The 19,590-nt window shown below is 39.2% G+C and overlaps 1 protein-coding gene across 2 annotated transcripts in view; it reads left to right on the forward strand.

The window, feature by feature from the left end:
- The window catches only part of nkain4 (sodium/potassium transporting ATPase interacting 4), a 58,261-nt gene that overhangs the window by 33,707 nt on the left and 4,964 nt on the right, over positions 1-19,590 (forward strand). For both annotated transcript variants that reach the window (XM_008413926.3, XM_008413927.3), the window contains exon 5: positions 9,721-9,781. In XM_008413926.3, coding sequence (XP_008412148.1) covers positions 9,721-9,781 — 61 coding nt within the window. The remainder of the gene's footprint in view (positions 1-9,720; positions 9,782-19,590) is intronic.

A 19,590-nucleotide genomic window follows, 5' to 3' on the forward strand; every position in this document is an offset into this window, starting at 1 on the left:
CAGAACATTTTAGGATAAGAATCTGAAGAAAAAGGGAGTTGTTCCTTTTGATCTTTCAGGGTCACATGGAAAGGCCATAAAATATTTAGTTTGGACTCCAAGGAGTATGTTTCATTAGGCTGAAAAATGTGAATACGTTAGCCAGCAATGGTGGGAGTTTTCTCATCCGTCTGCTCCAGGTTTACAATCCAGAAGAAAGAGACTCCTACCTGAAGCCTTGAATTCAGTCAAGTCCGAACGGTTTTGTTGCTTTGTCGTGCCGCGGGCAACGCTCAGGCAAAGGAACTTCATAATCTAGAAGGATGAGCATGAAGTAGAAGCATCGTTTTCTAACTTAGCTACTGAATTATTTATCACAGAAGGGAATATTTTCCTCCATCTCTGCTTTTATTTTTTGTTGCTTTTACTGAATCCAAACACATGCACATCACGCACGCAAAAAAAAAAGAAAAGAAAAAAATCAACCTTCCTTCAATCATGGTTCTCTCTTCTTCAAAGCTAAATAAAAAAACAGCTGAGTGTGAGGTAACATTTCCAACAAGACGGAGGGAAGTACAGTTTGAGGGAAGGAACAGAAGCAGCGCAAGAGATGAGATGCTTGCATCTGTAGACATTTCTCGTAGACACTGGTGGGAGCAGGGAAACATGCACGAGAGTTGTAAGGGCTGCTTGTTTTTCCCAGCAAGCAGCTGGAGAAGGTGCTCTAATACATTTAGATTATTGTACCATTTAACTCTGGATGTAGCTGCCACAGGCTGTGCTTTGTACTGTAGCAGTTCTGCTCCCTGAAAAACCTGGCATCGGCTGAAAGTTAAGGGGGGAAAAAATGACAGCCTGCATCTCTCTCTCATTCCATTACTCATTTCCTCTGTTTGCATGGTTTTTTTCTCTCCCCTCATCACAATCTCTCTGCTCAGTGTCTTCCTGTCTCCTCTTTCCTCTCTGCATCCCAGTCTTTTTTGACCCCCTCATCCCTGTCGAATTTCCACCAACTCAAATAACAAAAGTGACAGTTCAGTTCTTTTTTAAACTAGTTCGCTGTCACTTTGACTGTTTTTCTCAGTTTAAGTAACTCTCTGTTATGTGTCGTCTGCTGTTGAGGGGCGGAATAAAAAATGCCCCGTCGGTTAATTACAGAGTGTGAAAGGGTCACTGCGCATTTTGTGGTCACTGTGGTTCAGCAGCATGAAAACAGCATGATCACCCCACCCATCTTATCATCCGTTTCAGAGGTCAGGGTTTTCTCCCTTTGATGAGTCCATTAGTCCCTGTTGTTTTGGAGCTCTCATGCTGAGGGACCAGCATTGTGAGCCATCGATGTTGATCTTTGATGTTCCTATTTTGAAAATAAAAATAATTTTCACCCAGCATCTGTCAGGAACTAGTCATTCGCCTCTAGTACCGAAGGAGAATGAGGCACAACTATAACATTTCAGCATTTATGCTTACATTTTTGTTCACAGCATCTGCTTCAAAGGATTCCCAGATCCAGGGATGGAAGGAATAAGGAAGCAGCCGTGAAAAATTATTTGGGCTGTTCGCAGAAGCACAGAGATTGAGACACGGTTCCTAATACAGAGAACTAATGTTATATTTCAACGATTTTCTTGACCAAAATAATTTGTCTAGAGATGGTCTGATGCAATTTCTTTCAGGTCTAGATCGTATATCTGAATTTAAACATCTGTCAGTATAGTTTCCAATGCAGAAACGTCTACCTGATCATTTAGAGTCATTTTTGATTATGGTGTAGACTCATAATCACTTCATTAGGTATTACGTGCTGGTATTGGATTGGACACGGCTTTGAATTCTCTCCTGCCTTTCTTCTTTATACCGTAGATTAAACAAGGCGTCACTCAAATGATCAGCAACTGTAACAGTTTATTCGTGTATTTTCCAGATCCTGGTGTTAGCAACTTCCAAAACACTTCCAGATTCTACATATTGTGGTAATGATCATTGACAGCTGAATGGAATAAAATAAACTTCTGCAACCCGTTTAACCCTCCTTCTGCTAACTCTTCTTTTAGCCTTTTTCCCCCCGATATTTTTGGCAGAATTTTCACTAGTAAAATCCAGTCCTCTCTTAAAATTCTTGTTAGTTGCTGCAACATGTGGAACTAGTGGATGCAGTGTCGGTCTCCATCTGATCACTCATCAATGAATGATTTCGGTATCAAGTAAAGACGCTGATAGTGACCTGGATTGGTCCTGTATTTTCTTATCCGTTTTGGGTCAGATTAGTTTAGCTTTAATATTTGTAATTTCTTAAAAATCTGAGAGAAACCACAGAGCAAGCAGAATAGAAAGGGAACCATAAAGTTATAAAACAAGCAGCCTCCAAGACAAGAAGTGCATCTTGAGTTTGTTACAATGTTTTGCTTCTCATTCAGCCTCGTAGGTTTTAGGAACAGGGAGCTTTAATTTCCCCTTGTCTTTTTTTTTTTTTTAATCAAAGCTTGTTTTTAACAAGTTGTAGTTGTGCTTTTTCTGTCAGCATTTGCATGCCAGCTGCATGTTGTCTAATGTGGAAAATGCTAATTAATACCAAAAATCCCCAACATACATGACTCTCTCTAGCTTGTGTGTGCGCCTGCTTTGATTTGGGAGGAGAACAAGGTGGAGGAGAACAGGTGGATGTGGTCTCTGCAGTCCCTACCTCATCAAGGGTTGTCATTAAACATGCAGCTGCCCAGACACAAGCACACACTTCTAATTTTCTGTAGACGCTTGCTGCCTTATTTTCAGGCAGGAAAGTCTTGTGTAATTAACCTATAGGCCGTCTGCACCACCCCTCTCTGTAAAGGGCCGTTCCTATGCTCTGAAATGTGATGTTGTTTTATCTGCAAATTTCTTTCATTACATTACATGCAGAGTTCTCTTCTGACACCAGAGCCCCGATCAATAGCGCAGTAATTAGCTTGTAGCTCGACTCACATTTTTGTCACTTACCATTGGCCATATAACAAACGCTCACAGACATAATGCTGAAATTATTATGAAGTTAACACAGCAGATAAGTCATTTGGACTTTAATCGGATGTTTTTAATTATTTACTAATGAACTTAAATATTTAAAGCTAATGTAAATGAACGTAAAGGCAGTGACACACCCAATGGACCAACACTTTTTACTGAATGTGGGTTTTTAAAGGTAGTTATACATCTTTTTGGACCGGCGCTGTCGCTGTGAGCCTGATCTTCATTAGCCTATGCAAATGCATGTAACCTTTTTTTTTTTTCCCCTCACTCAGCAGCTGGTTCAATTCCCACTCCCTCACAAAGACAACGCTACAGACTTCATTTTCCTTTCTGAAGGCAGAAACACAGAAGAAACCAATGTAATTCTAATCTTGTATTAGATTTTCCTGTAGCTCGTATATTTTTGCAAAAGCAGAGAAACAAAAAATTTTTTATTAAAGTTTTTTTTCTATTGTTTTCGTAAAATCGCCATTATAGAATTCTGTAAGAGCAGGAAAGAGAGTTGTGCTTATAGTGTTTCGCCAAGTAAGATCAGGAAGCAGAGACAGCTGAATAGAAAGATAACAGGGAGGATTAACGGGTCGTGGGGTCAAAGAAACGCCTCTGTTAATAAAACAGGAGGAGCTGCAGAGAGCAAGAGAATAAAGTAACTGATTGGCAGTCAAATGATTTGGCTTCAGCGTTACAGAGAGTCACGGGGGAACATGAAAAGGCTTTATGAGCTTAATTAATATGACATTAATTTCTAAAATGATCTCTGTGCTCCCACTGTGAAAGGAGTACGGTACATCAAGCTGATGAAAACGTGTATTTTTGTTTGAGAGAGACGATGAGACCAGTTTTATTATTCGCTTTCGCGGACTCTTACCAAGCAGTCAGCCTGTGGAGTTGTCACTTGTTATTGAGAACAGTGACCTGTATTAGCTTCGCCCTATGGCAGTATACCACCTAATGGACACTCCTCTGATCTTGTTAGCTCCCTGTGGATGACACTAACTATCAAGCTGTCAGCAGTCATACATGGACGAGTGAGAGACGGAGAAGGGTTTCTTATAGCTGAGCTTTGTCAGGCACACTGGTACTCAGGGAAGTTTTCCCTCATTAAAAGAACATATAGTAGAGTTTTGGAACATTTGGGAATAAGTTGCTAAGGTGGTTTAGAGTTTTAAAAAAAGCCCTGATATTCTTGTTTTGGCATTTTGTTTTGTGCTCTTGAATTTTTGCTGTGCTGTAGTTAATGAGATATTTATTTGTGTTCCTGTTGGTCCCAAATAGAGAAGGTGATCTCATCTTGCAGCTCTAAAATATTAAAATCAGCTTCTGATACAAAAATATAAATTTTTATAAAGGATTAAGGCTATGAGTGTGTTAAACCCAGCACCTGACAAAAACATGAGATTGTGTTGAGGAGATTAAAGCAAGATCAGTTCTTACGTTATTTAAGAGATAACTAAGAATAGAGCTTATTTTTGTTATAGTTGTTTATTTTAAAAAATCTTAACAACTTCATTCAAAATCAGGAGTAGAGACAAAAAGGAGAAGGTTGGAGAGCAAACTCCTCCAGGACAATTTAAGAGATTTATTATCAGGGTTGAAGAACATCACAGATTTCAAGAAGGAGGATCAGAGAGATGGAAGTCTGGATAAAGCCAATAAGCTGAACAGCAGGTTCAGTCAGGAGCAAGCACAGCATCCTCCTCTCCACACCCCAGTCAAACTGACCGTGTCACACCTCTGATGCTTCATCTCTCTCCTGGAGAACAAAACCTGCTGTTGCTTCATTGTTGCCTTCAAAGGAAGATGCCGACGCTCTTCTTGCCTCCGGGACAAAAGGAGCAACGTCTGTTTAGGTATAGAGGCAGCTGGAGAGACCGAAGGCGACCAATCTTCAGTCTTGGTCAGGTTCTGATCCCTCAGGTTCTGTGGGGTCCCTTCAAACTGAAGAGACTCCTGTTTTTCAATTTCAGTAAGCAAAAAAAAAAAAAAAAAAAACTCTCAGGACCCCATCATACACCTCCTTGGCTTCAACCCACTGTCATCTGGACAAAACAAGCTTGCACTGTGAATATCATGTTCTTTTATTTTTCTTGCACGTTTAACACAATGCAGCCTGATTTTCTTTGACATAGAGACTCCAATCGACACAAGTGGAGGCCTCAATAATCACCTAGACAAACACACCATGGTTCGTGCGTCTGAAGGATTGTGTGTCTGACCAGAAGGCCAACAGTGTTTAAAAAAGTTTTGTCATTCAGCCAGTTTCATTGAGTCGCCATCTTTGCAGGAGTCCTTCTTCCACAGAAAGCAACAGTGGAGAGGAATGTTTTAATAGGAAGACCCCTCCTGCAGAGCAAGGCTGAGCGTAAGCCGCCATTTGCTATCAGCAACCGTGTATTAAATAGGGCAATAAAAAACCCAGAAACACAGAAGCAGTGGTCCAGGACTACTTTCTGTGTTGTGGAAAAATACACTTTTATGGTAGCAATGGCTCTTTTTGCTAGTTTTCTCTCATCTGAGAAAAGAAACCTAGCAAAATAGTCATGTTTTAGTCTCCAAAAGTCCCCTGTAACAGCAGAAAAATTCAGTAAAGTTGTCGCTGCTTTTCATTTTTTTAAAGAATAGTTTTGATAGAACTCTATATACTAGCTAAATATTGCTTCAAAATTAACAACACAGCAGCCCGATGAGAAGCTTTGACTAGTTGTATCTCAAATCTTCCTTTCTTTCTTTCAAAGATAACGGTCTCACACAGATACATGCGGTGTGTCCAACATAAAGCACTCGACCTCTTTCTGGAGCCCATAACAACAACGTCCTACATCTATTTTACCAGACGGTCACATACTGACAGCGACTGGACAGCACTTTGTGACACAAATTTCACTTTAATGAGGAATGTTCAGGAGTTTTAACGCTGTAAGATCAATCCTCTCTAAAGACAAGAATTTATTGCAATCATTTCAGCGTAATCTACCGCAAACAGCCAGATTTTCTAAAACCTGCATTGGCTGAGACGAGAGCAGCCCTTGGAAGAGCATTGCACATCACAGATGCAGAGCAGCAGCAGAGAAACGGCCCTGTGAGGCCCACTTGGTGGTTTGTAGTTCCCAACACCTTAATTAAACACACAGTGTTGACTTTTATTATCTGCTCTATTTCACTGTATGTTTATATTACATGAATAGGCTGCCGGAGCATTTTTATTTTTTTTAACTACACATTGTTTATCTCAACCGCAGGCAAAACAAAGGTGTGCTCAATAAAAACCCATGCAGGCAGCCACTTGCGGAGGAGCCACACGCGGGCGGACGCAGGCACTGAACGCGCGCGCCCCATGCTGTTAACACCATCTTGTGTTTGACACCGGCTTTATACATATGCTAATTCACCTCCATTTCACCACCACTGTAATGGATGGGGTGAGACCAGCAATTAGATACTGGAGAGCACGAATGTGGTTGTGAGGGAAGCTGCAGAGGATGTGCAAATTGTTCTCTGTGTTGTTTCTTTTTTATTTATTGGGTATGACACGCATTTCATTCAGAAATAAAACATCAGCTAAGCTTCAATAAACAAACAAATTAATTCATATAGAATAAAACTCAAATGATTGAAAGAGGAGTTCCTGCCACTCTAAGTAGGTTTCAACTTCTGTACGTTTTACATAAGTGGGAATAATGAGGTGCAGCTATAACCCCTCCTTGGTTTGTGTTTGTGGGGAGGGCAGGGTGCCTGTCGCTCTTTTAATTGGCATGGCTCGGTGCCAAACGATGGATGGATGGTTTGGTGGAGAGACTCGATGTGTCTGCTTCAGAGTTGATGGCGGCCATCTGCCTGTGCCATGGGCTCCTCTCAAGGCTGTGTGTTTGTCCACACATGAGTCCTCCTGCTCTGTGCTTTCTTGTGTGTTTATGCAGACATGCTTTAAGCTACTGCGGCAGCCAACCCTCAGAAACTTTGGAGCACAAATTAGTTTTATGATTGCAATGAAGCCTGGATTGCTCTCTCTCTCTATGTGATTCTTTGTTTTCTTTTGTTTTTTGTTTTTGTAATAATTCAGCGGTAAATGATCAAAACTGACAAGTTTCCCGTTTTCTCCTGCCAGTTGGCTCTGATCGCTAGCCTGCAGGTCAAATACTGAAAGGTTTTAGTGATCTCCTTGTTCATTAAATACCTCAAAATTAAAATCTTACAGTTTTCCAAATCTGTAAATACATGAACACACAATATGTTCTTTAAAGTACTTTTTTCTGGGGATTAGTAAACCGTCGTAAAAAGTTTAGATACAATCTTTGACTCATTAGTTGACAAATTCTTTAAACTTGTTCCCTTTTATGTCCAATATTTGCTACACTTACTTATTGAATTAAAACAAAATTTACACAAATGAGATTCTTTTTGTTAAAGTACTTTGTAAGAAAATTAGAATCGACCAACACCTGAATTGGCAGCTCGTATTTTAAAGAAAAGTGGAAATCATTTTTGGCCAGTTAACGCCTGACTGATGCTTCTCTGTTTCCTAATAAAAACTTTTTAACGCTAATATTCCCATACTCGGATTTAAATAGTGCTCTGCCTTAAATAGTTGCCGTTTATCATTAATTTTTGCCTTTAGATACATTTTTTCTCATGACTCATGTATGACCAAAGACAATGGTTTATTTTATTCGTAGGTCAAATATATTGACGGACAAGTCAGTCAGTCAACTCTTGACCAAACTTCTTTAGTTAACCAATTTGCTTCAAGTTTAGATGTAACTAATTTGCCAAATTACAATTATTTTACTAAAAGTTTTTGCCACTTTAAAATTTGAATGACTAGTAAGCCTATAGCTAACCTATCCCGAGTCATTCTATTGATCTTTCAACACATTTTATACCCATAAAAATGTCACATTCAGAGGTTCAGCCTCAGTCAGATCATCTGCTGATGATTCTTCTATTCGGATGAATTAGTTCTGCAAAAAATATTCTCTTTTGTCTGATAGTTTTGGAAAATCTTTGTCAGTTCACATTGAGTCTGGAAGAAAGCTGACTATCTCTGGCCCACCCATGTGCTCCTTCAAAGCTCACACACCCATTTCATCTGCCAAAGAAATCTCTATCTTGTCTTCTGGTGTTTGTGTGTTTCTTGGCCAAGTCTTCACTCTAAAGCCCCAGAATTATATTCAGTGAAGGTTGTCTTTCAGCTTTCTTTACTCTGGCAATTCCTCAGAGCACTTAACACCTTCTGTTCACACCGAGTTGGTTGCAGCTCTGGAATATAGTGGCACTGGAGAATCATCCCTCCCTCTGAGCTTTATGTATGGCAGGGATTTTACGTTTTGCTCGTTTCTTTCCACACCTTCGTAAAATGTGTTGCCTTCCCCGACAGAAAGGCATTTTTTGGCTTTTCTGTTTCAGTTCATTTCTGACTTTGTTATAACACCAGAATTGCTTTAGTCCAAATCTGACGTCACACATTAATGAGAAATAAATGACAATTTATTTATTTTTGCATGAATGTTGATGATTAACTTAAATTAGGAAATGAAAATACTGGATTTCTCAGTCACTTGAGCCACAGCTGTCTGTATATGTGAGGTGATTTAGACACAAAAGAAAGCAATACATACTCCAACAGTGATAAGAGATGTGAAAATGTTTGTATGATCTATGGCTGATATTTGTCAGCTGTTTTTACAATAGTGCCCTGGAAAAATGTTAACACTTTTTTGTGCATTTTTTCCACATTTCAACCACAAAGTCCTTCAGATTTTATTTGATAGACCAACACAAAGTAGAGCACAGCTGTGACATTTTCATTTTTTATTCTGATATCCCAAAACAAAATTCAGTAGAACAACTGCCTTCACCTAATAAGTAAAAATAGTTCTCTTATGTATATTTTAATATTAATATAAGGATGGTTGATAGTTTTAGTTTATTCGATCTAAAACACTCAGACACATGCATAATAATAATAGTAGTTACAGTTAATCAGTACTCCAACTACAAGTCAAACAAATTCAAAACAAAGTCCAGGGAAAATAATTCATAAGTGTTGCATAAATGGAAAAAGTACAGATTAAAGCTTTTCAGATTATCCGTGTCTACCTTTACGTGTTCGTTAACAGAATACACAGAATCAAAAATTACATCCAGTGAGGAGAAGTGGCTATGAAAATCCTCAGAGGTTTGTTTGAGAACTTTAATGTACAAACAGAACACCAAACTTCGAACATCTCACAAAGCAATGTTCAATCCAGAGGTTTACAAGATTAGTCTTTAAAAATCGTGTTTAAAATGTTTTCACAAGCCATGTAGAGCAGATAAGAGGCAGAGCGAACATGCAGCGGAAGGCTTTCTGGTCCGATGAGACACAAACTGAACTTTTTTTCTTTTGGCCTGCACATCATCACCAGCACACCATTGCGATGGTGAAACATGGTGTCAGCAGCAAACATTCTGTGCGAATGCTTTATGTAAGAAACTGGTCAGAATTTATGGGAATCAACATTAATTTGAGGTAAGAAGCTAAATTTGGATTATGGTGTTAAATACAGGGCAGTCCTGGAACTGACTGATTTAATCTACCAGTAAATAAGATATGGTTTTATGAGTTTTACCATCTGCCCACTGGAAGCTTTTTTTTTTTTAATGTCCTGTGTTGGATTGTCTTTCTTCTGGAATCATGCAGGTTTCTAACTGTCAGCTCTATGGAGAATAACCTCTCTCATTTCTGTGTGTTCACAGCTCCTGGGCTTCGTGTACGCCTGCTATGTTGTCAGTGCCATCACTGAGGAGGAGGACAGTTGTGAGTGACACACACACGCACATAGAAACAGTACTGAAAAGGAACTTTGCAGCAAAAATTGGATCACACCCAGATTCAGCCCCAGACACAATAAACGCCTGAGCTTAAAACTGTTGAGCTACATCTTCCTCACCCACTTCCAGTCACACCCCTCTGTCTCACAGCTTCAGCTTCTCCATGTCTCTCTCCTCTTTCCTCCCCCACACCAGCTGAGGCCTCTCACTCTTTTTTCTTCAGTACCAAAGGGTCCATTTGTTACTTCTCAATGCTTCCATAAGTCTAGTCAGTTTTTTTGGTTTTTTTTTTCTTCAGATCGGTTTCAGTTTCACACATGCATTCATTGCTTTCTCTGTCTGCCTCACGTCTGTGTTACTTTGGGTACATTTGAGACTTTGATTAGGATTTTTTTACTCTTTTCTCCCCATGTGCCCTTGTTTTTTCACTCTAGCTTTCTGAAGACTAAGCAAATCTGCTGTTGTGTATTTATAGGTGCCACGACTACACCTGTCCCACCACTTTTGATCACACGCATGCACTTTACTCTTGTTAGATCTCTGTCCTCGTCCTGAAGTTCTCACCATGCGGAACAATCTCCTTTTGTACTTCAAATATTGGTCCAGTCTTATTCTTGCCCTGTCATGCAGTAACAGGCAGAAAGAATGAGGGAAGGGTGTGGGAAATGACGAGGAGGTGGCACTAAATAAGTCATGGGAAGATTGGGAACCAGAGATGGACGTTTGTGATGAATTGCCAAGCTGCTGTGACCTTACAGAGAGCGGGTCGGGGGTCCTGCCTGAGGTTAGTCGATCATAGGTTAGGAAACATTTGATCTTGGGACCACTGGTGGTCATAAATATCTGATTTGTTCTGCAGTGACGCCAGGCTGCATTTTTCTCATGTGTAAGAATTTGCTTTAAGAGATATTTTGGAAATGGGCGTGGAGAGGGAGGTTGTGGGTGTAAAGTAATTGAATAAACAAGATGTACAGAGGTGATTTATGAGGATTTGTTAGGATTGTTTGAATCATTGTTTGAATTGAGCTGTTGCTGAGTGAGTTGACTCTAAAGGGTTCAATGCAGCTCTCTGATTTTATTAACTGGATGGCCTTTTGGCATTTTCTAACAGCCTACACAATTTATTTGAACTGGATTATTGTTGACCTGAATTTGCATTTCATATTTCTTTTTTATTTATTAATAAATAGCTTGCCATACTGTTTTTTTTAAAACAAAATGAAAATAAAATTAAAAAAACTCCAAAATGACTTGAATTATGAATTATGTCAAAAATGACTTTACATTTTCCTTCAAAAAATGAAAAGATAAGGTTCTGATGTGGATAGGTAGAAAAAGTTAGAAAGTGAGAATGGTTTGTGTAGAGCCAAAATAGTCAGTATCCCAATAATGTAGTTAATTGTTGACACTGGGAAGAAAGAAAAGAGTGAATGGGACCATTCATATTTAACAAAATTTACACTTTTTTTTTCTAAGGGTATGGAGCAACAATAAATAGGGAGGACATGATTAACTTGGAGCAGGAAGCAGGCCATCGTGTCATCTAAAGTTTTCCAGTGAAGTCTGAAAAATTCCTCCATGGCGTCATAATTAGTCAGCTAAACCTACTTAGTCGACTAAAATTACTTCAAACTGATAAATTGTTCCCAGAACTAAATCACATTTTTGATCAAAACACTATCTAAAACTAAATTTAAAAGGTGCTGTCAGAACTGACACTAATGTAGCGGTTCTCAACGTGGGCGGTACCGCCTCCCAGGGGGTGTTCAGAGGACAGCAGGAAATTTGTCAGAGAATTTTTCAGACTGGCAGAAATTTTTCCAAAAGGGGGGCACTGGGATTCCTTCCTGGTCGAAGGTAAACTTTACACCTTAAATGCACAACAATACCAGTTTAGACTTTGAGCAACTTGCTAAAACTGCATTGTGTAACATTAAATCATGCTTGGCTGCAACGGTATCGATGGCAGCTCTCCTTCTATTCAGTGTTTGTAGCTTCTTGGCACAGATCCGCTCCTGCTACTGGTAGCTTCACAGCATCAGTTCAGCGTTACACCGGCTGATGACGTTGCTGTGATTCACTTTGTCTGGTATTTTTGTACATATGTTTCGGCAGTTCTGTGATCATGTTAAGCAGCAACTTATATTAAAAATTGTTTTATTTCCATTTGAAAGCTGCCCGCTTCCATGGAAGGACAACAGAAAATCACTCTTATAAACATGTACTAAAATCACGATACCCTCACTTTGTATCCCTCTGAAAAATGAAGCCATTTAAAGAAAGAAATCCCTCCACGGTTGATACCACGATAGAGAGAGTTCATTTTATAGCGTTAACACTGGTGCTGTAAGTGGTCCGGTATGAAACGGGTGTGATAGAACCCGTTTCTATCACAGCACTTTTCAATAATTAGAATACCAAAATTCTTTGCATTGTTTTAAAAGGTTTATGTCAGTCTGCCTTTTCCCCATCGATACGCTTCCCGACCGCCCTGCACCTTAGGGGGTTAAAAAAAAAAAAAAAAAACGCCGCGCACATTATGCAAAACTCTGAAACAGGAGAAGCGGGATATAAAACAAAGCAACGAACTAGATGTGAATTATGGCATAAAAACAGAGAATCTGACGCTGAACAGTGAACAATCAATACATGATGTGAAACACATGATGATTAGGCGGCGCAGCAGGTGATGAGTGAAGATTACTGGTGGCCAATAAACGATAAAATAAATCTAGCAACAGGAAAAAAACTAAAGTGGACATAACAATAAACCAAGAGAGGATAAAACTAATCAAAGGAAACTAAATGGAAATGAATGAGGAACAAAATGCAAGAATAAACTAAGAAACTAAACTAAATACAGAGGAATCAACTTGTATGGCAAGACCTTTCGAGCCAAACTTAATACAGAGGACTGTATGGCAAGAATAAATAGACACCATTTCCAGATATAAGGTAAAGAAGAGTTATGATTAATGTAATTACAGTACTATCCATGTTTTAATGTTGCAGAGCTCAGTCGTTTTGCAAATAGATCAAAGTTTAAACTGGCATGTTGTTCATCTTTTATCTGGTCATTTTGTGCAAGATTTAACAACTAGAAAATGGTACAGAAAAAGAATATTTTTTCCACTCTGATTGGCTGCTGTTAGGCCTACAAATTTTAACTTGAATGTTCATTGCATTTTTCTTAGACACCTATGAAAATAATTTCTATTCACATGGCTTTTTTGTTCTCTGGGAAGTTATTTTTGATGATAAATACAGAAACAAGCATAAAAATCAAAACATTTACAATAGTGATAGTAATATTAATAATAAAATAATAGTCAGTGCAAAGTAGCCTACAAATTCTTTGGTGGGGGGTGGTGAGGGACCTGGATAAAGGCTAGGGGGGCACTGGCCAGAAAAAGGTTGAGAAACACTGCACCAATGGGAAGATGAATGAAGATGATGTTAGAGATTGCTCAACTTCTGTTGAGGTGTAACTTCAACCAGGACATTATCCTAAACACAAAACCAGAACTTCAGTGGAATGTTTTATATATAGATTCTTTCAGGTATTGGAATGGCTCAGTTAAAATCCAGACTCAAATTGAGAATCGGTGGCAAGACTGAAAAATTGACATTCACAGACGTCAGTCCAGGCTGATTGAGCTTGAGCTGTTTAGTGAAGAAGAGTAGGCAAAAAAATTCAGTCTCAGCCACAGAATTTCAGCCATAAAATTAGTAAAAAGTGTTTTTCTTTTTTTTTATTTTATTTTGGGGGGAAAAAAATCTAAATTATTTTGTCCTTCAAATTCACAATTCTGTACTATTTACGTTTTTGTGTAACATAAAATCCCAATAAAAATACCAGAGTTCATGGTTGTAATGTGACAAACAGAAAAACTTTACAAGGTATGAATAACATTTTGATTTTGCAAATGAACTGTACTTCTCCGAAGTAACGTGTTTATGTGCTGAAACAGAAAATTCTTGTAATATGAAGAACCCTGATGTGGTTTTAGTGCGTGTCATGCAGACCAGTGTTACAAGCTGTTCAGCGGTGGTCACATTCCAGAAACCCACAGGCTGTGAGTGGTTAGTATCACCACCCAGCTGCCCCACCCCTCAACTCTGGGAAGTACCATTTAATCACCAGTCACCCCTAAATAATCTTCCCACAGCAACACAGCTTTAGTTGACAGAGAGAGAGAAAAAAACTTTCAGTACAAAAACTTCTCCTTGTCTCTTTTTTCTTCTTTGTAATTCATACATTTTGTTGAGCGCTGTTTACTTGGGTTTGTTGAAAATCATATCCGCTCTCAAAAACGGGAAGAAAAGTAACAAGGAAGTGAAACAACAGCTCAGAGTTAAGAAAAAAAAAAGAAAAAACAGGGAGTTGTTTTTATTGGTTTTAATTATCCTGCAGTTGTTCTCTGATCTAGGCTTTGTCAAAGTGAAAGGCTGCAGCATTGCTTCCCGGCTCTTTGTTATTGTAATCAGCTTGTGTGTGCACAGCAATATTTGCTCATGCAGACACAGGTGCACAGCACACACAGCACAAAGACCAGCTCGTGCACTTTTCTGCTCTCTTTTTCTCGTCGTATTTGATGTGCACATTAAAGCAAATCTCCTCACTGAGCTCACTGACTGCCTCGGCATCTCTCCTCCTCTGTGCGCCGCTCCCTCGTTTGTGTCAGTTCCAATTCCTGAGTGCTTCACAGGTAGATGCAATATCCTCACGTCTAAATCTAATTCTGGTTTGTTTAAGGAGCCCGTCTCTCTCAGCCTGTTTTTCAATCTCAGTCTTCCGATCCTTAATGAGGTGCGCTCGTACAAACTTGCTGGTCTCTGGTCACTTGTTATGTCAGCCTTATTAAGCACCTCGCCAGTCGATAAATCCCACAGCTGATTGCACCCAATTGAGGCGGAGGAAGGTAGAAAGAATCCCCTGGAAAACGGAAAATAAATGGGAGGATGAAAGGAGGAGTGCATGAGAGGAGCTGAGGGAGGTGTTTAGCAGGAACGAGAAGAAGGAGATGAGGCAACATTCAGCAAAAAAAAAAAAAAGAGAGAAAAAGAAAACAAGATGAGCTTTTCACGAAGAGGGAGATAAAACAGGAATTCTTCTCACGCTGTACAGTCTCCAGGGAGAAGACAGAGTTATATGTGAGTGCTCAGACTTTGGTAAAAAGATTGCAATGAAACACTCGATGCAATAACAAGCATCATATTCTATCAGCTGAGGGCTTAACCAGACTTTCAGACTTTATTAATAATAATAAGGGTGTGAGTGTGTTTGCAATGTCTCAAACTCTCTCTACCCCCATGACTTAGAGAGAGGCTGCATGTCTGCACTCACTCATCCCGATGTTCTGCTTGTATCCCTGTATGTTTAGCTGACTTTGACTGGTTGGCTGATTTGTTGAGCATTTCTATGTATGAATTTGTTCTCCAGTTATCAGCGGCAAGCAGGCACACCGGCAGAGTGAGTAGTGGGTAAAATCCTCTTTGCAAAGTAGGTCATGGAGTTAGCTGCCTAGTGCTGGGATAAGCTCACTTCATCTCGTCTTCTAATTACGATGCCGCCCTTCATGCTGAGTCACATCAGCAGCAGACCATGTATGTATGTATGTATGTATGTATGTATGTATGTATGTATGGATGGATGGATGGATGGATGGATGGATGGATGGATGGATGGATGGATGTATGTATGTATGTATGTATGTATGTATGTATGTATGTATGTATGTATGTATGTATGTATGTATGTATGTATGTATGTATGTATGTATGTATGTATGTATGTATGTATGTATGGATGGATGGATGGATGGATGGATGGATGGATGGATGGATGGATGGATGGATGGCTTTGCAGTTTTTTTAAGCTAAGTCAGGATGAAAAAGGTCAAATTTTGAAGATTTTTGCACTATAATATTCAAAATGTTTAGAGCACACGCAATTAAAATTCTCATTGTTTTTCTTAATCAGCAATAACAAAAGAGGAAAAATGCATGTTTTATTTTGTATTAATTTGACAAGTTGATTCACAACGAAGCTAGTATGTGTTTTTAAGGAACCCTGATTCTTACAACTTCCACTCCAATCAGTTTTATATGTCGCCATTTCTCCCAGATGCAAAGATATAATTTAAATACCTGTTCTTTACACAAAAACACACTTTCCAAGTTTAAGAAACTCACAATGTTGAAAAAAAACACAATGGGTTCTTTCTGCCAGAATTTTAATTCAAATTTGACACCCACACTTGCACAACATCCACTTTATTAAGTGCATTGTTCAAATCCTCCTTAACAAATATAGGTAGTCAATAAATCAAGTGGTAGCAATTCAGTTCATTCGTGCATGACGGCATCGTGAAGACAACTTAATTCACGTCAAGTGTCAGAAAAGGGATGAGTTTTAAATTGCTTTAAACTTGGGATAGTTGATCAGCAGTTTCTAAAACTGCTGATCTTCTGGGATCTTAACATCCATCTCATGAGTTAGTTTACAGATAAGGGTCTGAAAAAGATATCAAAGTCTGAATCTGATGGGGCTAAAGCAATGGAAAACCACACTCTCACTGTTCACTGCTGTCATCTAAGAACTGGAAACTAGGACAGCATATCGGAGTAAACATAAAAACATGGAAGACTCCTGCCTTGAACAGTTCATGTCGGTGGTGACGGTGTGCAGGTGTGGAAGATATTTTCAAAGGGGAACACTTCGGGCCTCTTAGATCATTTCAGACCTGTTTCCCAAGTAGCACAATGAACTCAGTGTACTTTAATGACCTCCATAGTCACCTAATCTCAATCTAGTAGAGCACATTTTGAATAAATATCAGATTTACATCAGGAATGCGCAGCCGACAAATCTTTAGCAACTGGCTGGCATTTACTTTGATTACTGAATAGATAAAGTTAGAGCTACTTTACTGATGATGATAGAAGTGCACAGGGGGGGTGGGTGGAGGGGTAACCACCTAACCAGGCTGCACCACAGCAGACAACCGCATGTGTCTTCAAGGGAGATTTCTGCCTGAAATAGCTTAACTCTTTCCTAAAGGCTCTCAGTTGACAGGAATTGTCCACCTCCGAACGGAGCACAAGGACAGCACATTGAGCTCTTAGTAAAACAAACCATTGACTTTATTTCCTAATTGTCATCAAACTGGTTTCAAAATATGAAGAAGCACGCTCATCTAAATGCGCATGTATTATTGCTCAACAACAGCCTTAAATGCAGCAACATGAAACATTTTGCAAATGGAAAAACGGTGATGCACAAATGAGCCTGTGAAAAGCAGTAAATCCTCATTAGAGGGAAACTAGACACTAGAAGGCAGCCATACTGAAATAGTTGAAGCTGCTGAAGAGCTGGCAGTTTTATTTAAAAACTAAGTGAGACCAGTTGTTTGCCGACCACTTAAAATAAATGCCGGCTTCTCCTGCATCTGCTAAGGTAGAGAATACAGAGAATGGCTGCTTCCAGATTTGCTGGCTAGCCATTTCTGCAGATGCACAAAGAAACAGAGGTGCTGCTGCAAGTAAAATATATTGTAAATAAAAACAAGAAGCAGCAGCTGGTGTGGAACAGAAATACAAATAACTCTCACAGAAGACAGTTTTATTGCTGAAGAGTTATAAAATGTCTGGGTGTCGGTAGGCAGCATCATGGAGATTCATTTCAAGTTTGGGGATGAATTTATGCAAATAGAGTGAGAAATGTAGTGTGGATCAGCAGTCTCTGTAATGCCGAGTGCAGCCTCGTCCATCAAGCAGTCGTGCAAGGAGGGCATCTGATAAATGTTGAAGCAGACCCAATCATACACACACACACACACACACGCGCACACACACACACACACACACACACACAAAAAGATACTTTGTTCAACCTCAGATAAAACACAGGTCCACCAAAAATACCAAACATTCAAGCCATCATTCATGAAAGTATCTTTTCGAAGTTAATTATCATTGATAATTAACTTCGAACAAACTCATCACATCAAGTCTCGCGCAAATATAACAAAACTGCTAAGCTGGTCGTTACAGTAAATTTACAGCAGCAATGGTTGTGTAGTGCTGTGGGTGGACAGTGACAGATGGAGAGCCAGTGTAACAGACAGGCTTTGAAGTACCGACCTCATCCGTCTGCTCTTTATCTGACTGTCTGTTTTAGTCTCTGCTGTCCCTTACATGTTTTTCTTGATCTTCCCCACACTTTGCCTTTTTTCCCCACCAACCCCACTTTTACCCTCCTGCTCTTTTTTTCTACATTTCTCTTTGAATTCAGCACAAATCACCAAACATTTTACACACTTGTCAGGAGATTGCGGAAGTTTTCATTTGAACTAAAACGTTTCCGTCTTGCATTACATCCTGAACTGCATTTCTGACCCACATACCTGTCAATTCTTGCATATGCCTGATCAAGTAAAAAATCTGCCAGGAAGAGACCGCCTTAGCCATTTATCCTGTCAAAAAACAAAAAAAACAACAACAACGACACCAAAAAAAAACACATCTGCCTGTCATTTGTAAATACTAGTCCCCTTATTTCATGTTGACATTTTTGGCAATAGGGTTAACACTCCTAGAACTCAGAATAACAAAAGTGTTTCAATAAGGATTAAGATCCCTTTCCACAGATTTCTTCATTCTGAACATTGCGTAAAATGAATACAAGTCTCACGTTTAAAGGATAAACAGATCTGTTTCATATCCATACTTTTCATATCCAACTGGGGATGTGAGACAGGACAGAGACACAAGAAAACAGAAGACAGGGTTCAAGACAGAACTAGCAGGCAAACAATATGGTCCATAGAGAGTGAATGTTATTCTAAGCTGATAGTGCCTTTATTTATTTCAAAACTTTTCAGGTTTGTTGTGCTTCTTCATGGTGATCCAATGGAGCAGAATAAACAATGAACAAAAGTTGTTTTTTTTTTTCAAAACAGTGGATTTTGACAACATACTGTTCTATGCAGGAGGGGCGACGATGTTCCTGTTAATTGTGTTTGAACAAAATATTCAGAAAAAAAGTTGTCTTGCTTCTTCATGGCTACAACTGTTTGATTTAAGCAGTGTGAAGTTCAGTTACTAGTGTTTCAGGGACATTCTGTTCAGCACAGCAACAGGCTGGCAGCTGTCTGAGAAACGGTAGAATGTCGCCGACAAGCACTCACCTGTATTCATTCTCGGATTGGTCCTGATGACCTGCATGAGCACGGTGTACAGTTTTCAGATTGAGCCTCATAGGGATCATTTTGTGCAACGTTTTCTCAGAACCAAAGGAAAACCCAACTGAAAAGAAGGAAAAACATATATTTCATATTTCTTAAAAACATAAATATTGTTTTCTTCTTCTGCTTGTGAGCTGATGATGATTTTCTTTAAGCTATCTTTTGAATGGATATGCACAGTCGCAAAAATTCGGGATGCATGCAATGTTCGCAAAAGAATCCTGGTGGAAAGAGAAAGCTTACAAATAGTATGATCTATTTCACACAGGCTTTGTGGTGAAACAAATAGTAAAACAGATTGACAGACGTGATTTAGACTTAGATTGTTGGGGGGAAAAAAAATATGATTAGCACCAGATCCCAAGTATCCCATGTTCATATTTAAGGCATTCTATAATTCTCTCTGAGCTACAGTCTTTGTCTGACTGATGAATATTTTAACCTGACCATGAAGTCCCCTGAGGTGTTATTGTGTCTAAAAATGGCAAATATAATTATCAGTTAACTATATTGCACAGCATAGCTTATCATAATGGGGGGTAGATCC

This window comes from Poecilia reticulata, chromosome 7, assembly GCF_904066995.2.
Source record: "Poecilia reticulata chromosome 7, P_reticulata-male-v2, whole genome shotgun sequence".
Classification (NCBI taxonomy): domain Eukaryota; kingdom Metazoa; phylum Chordata; class Actinopteri; order Cyprinodontiformes; family Poeciliidae; genus Poecilia; species Poecilia reticulata.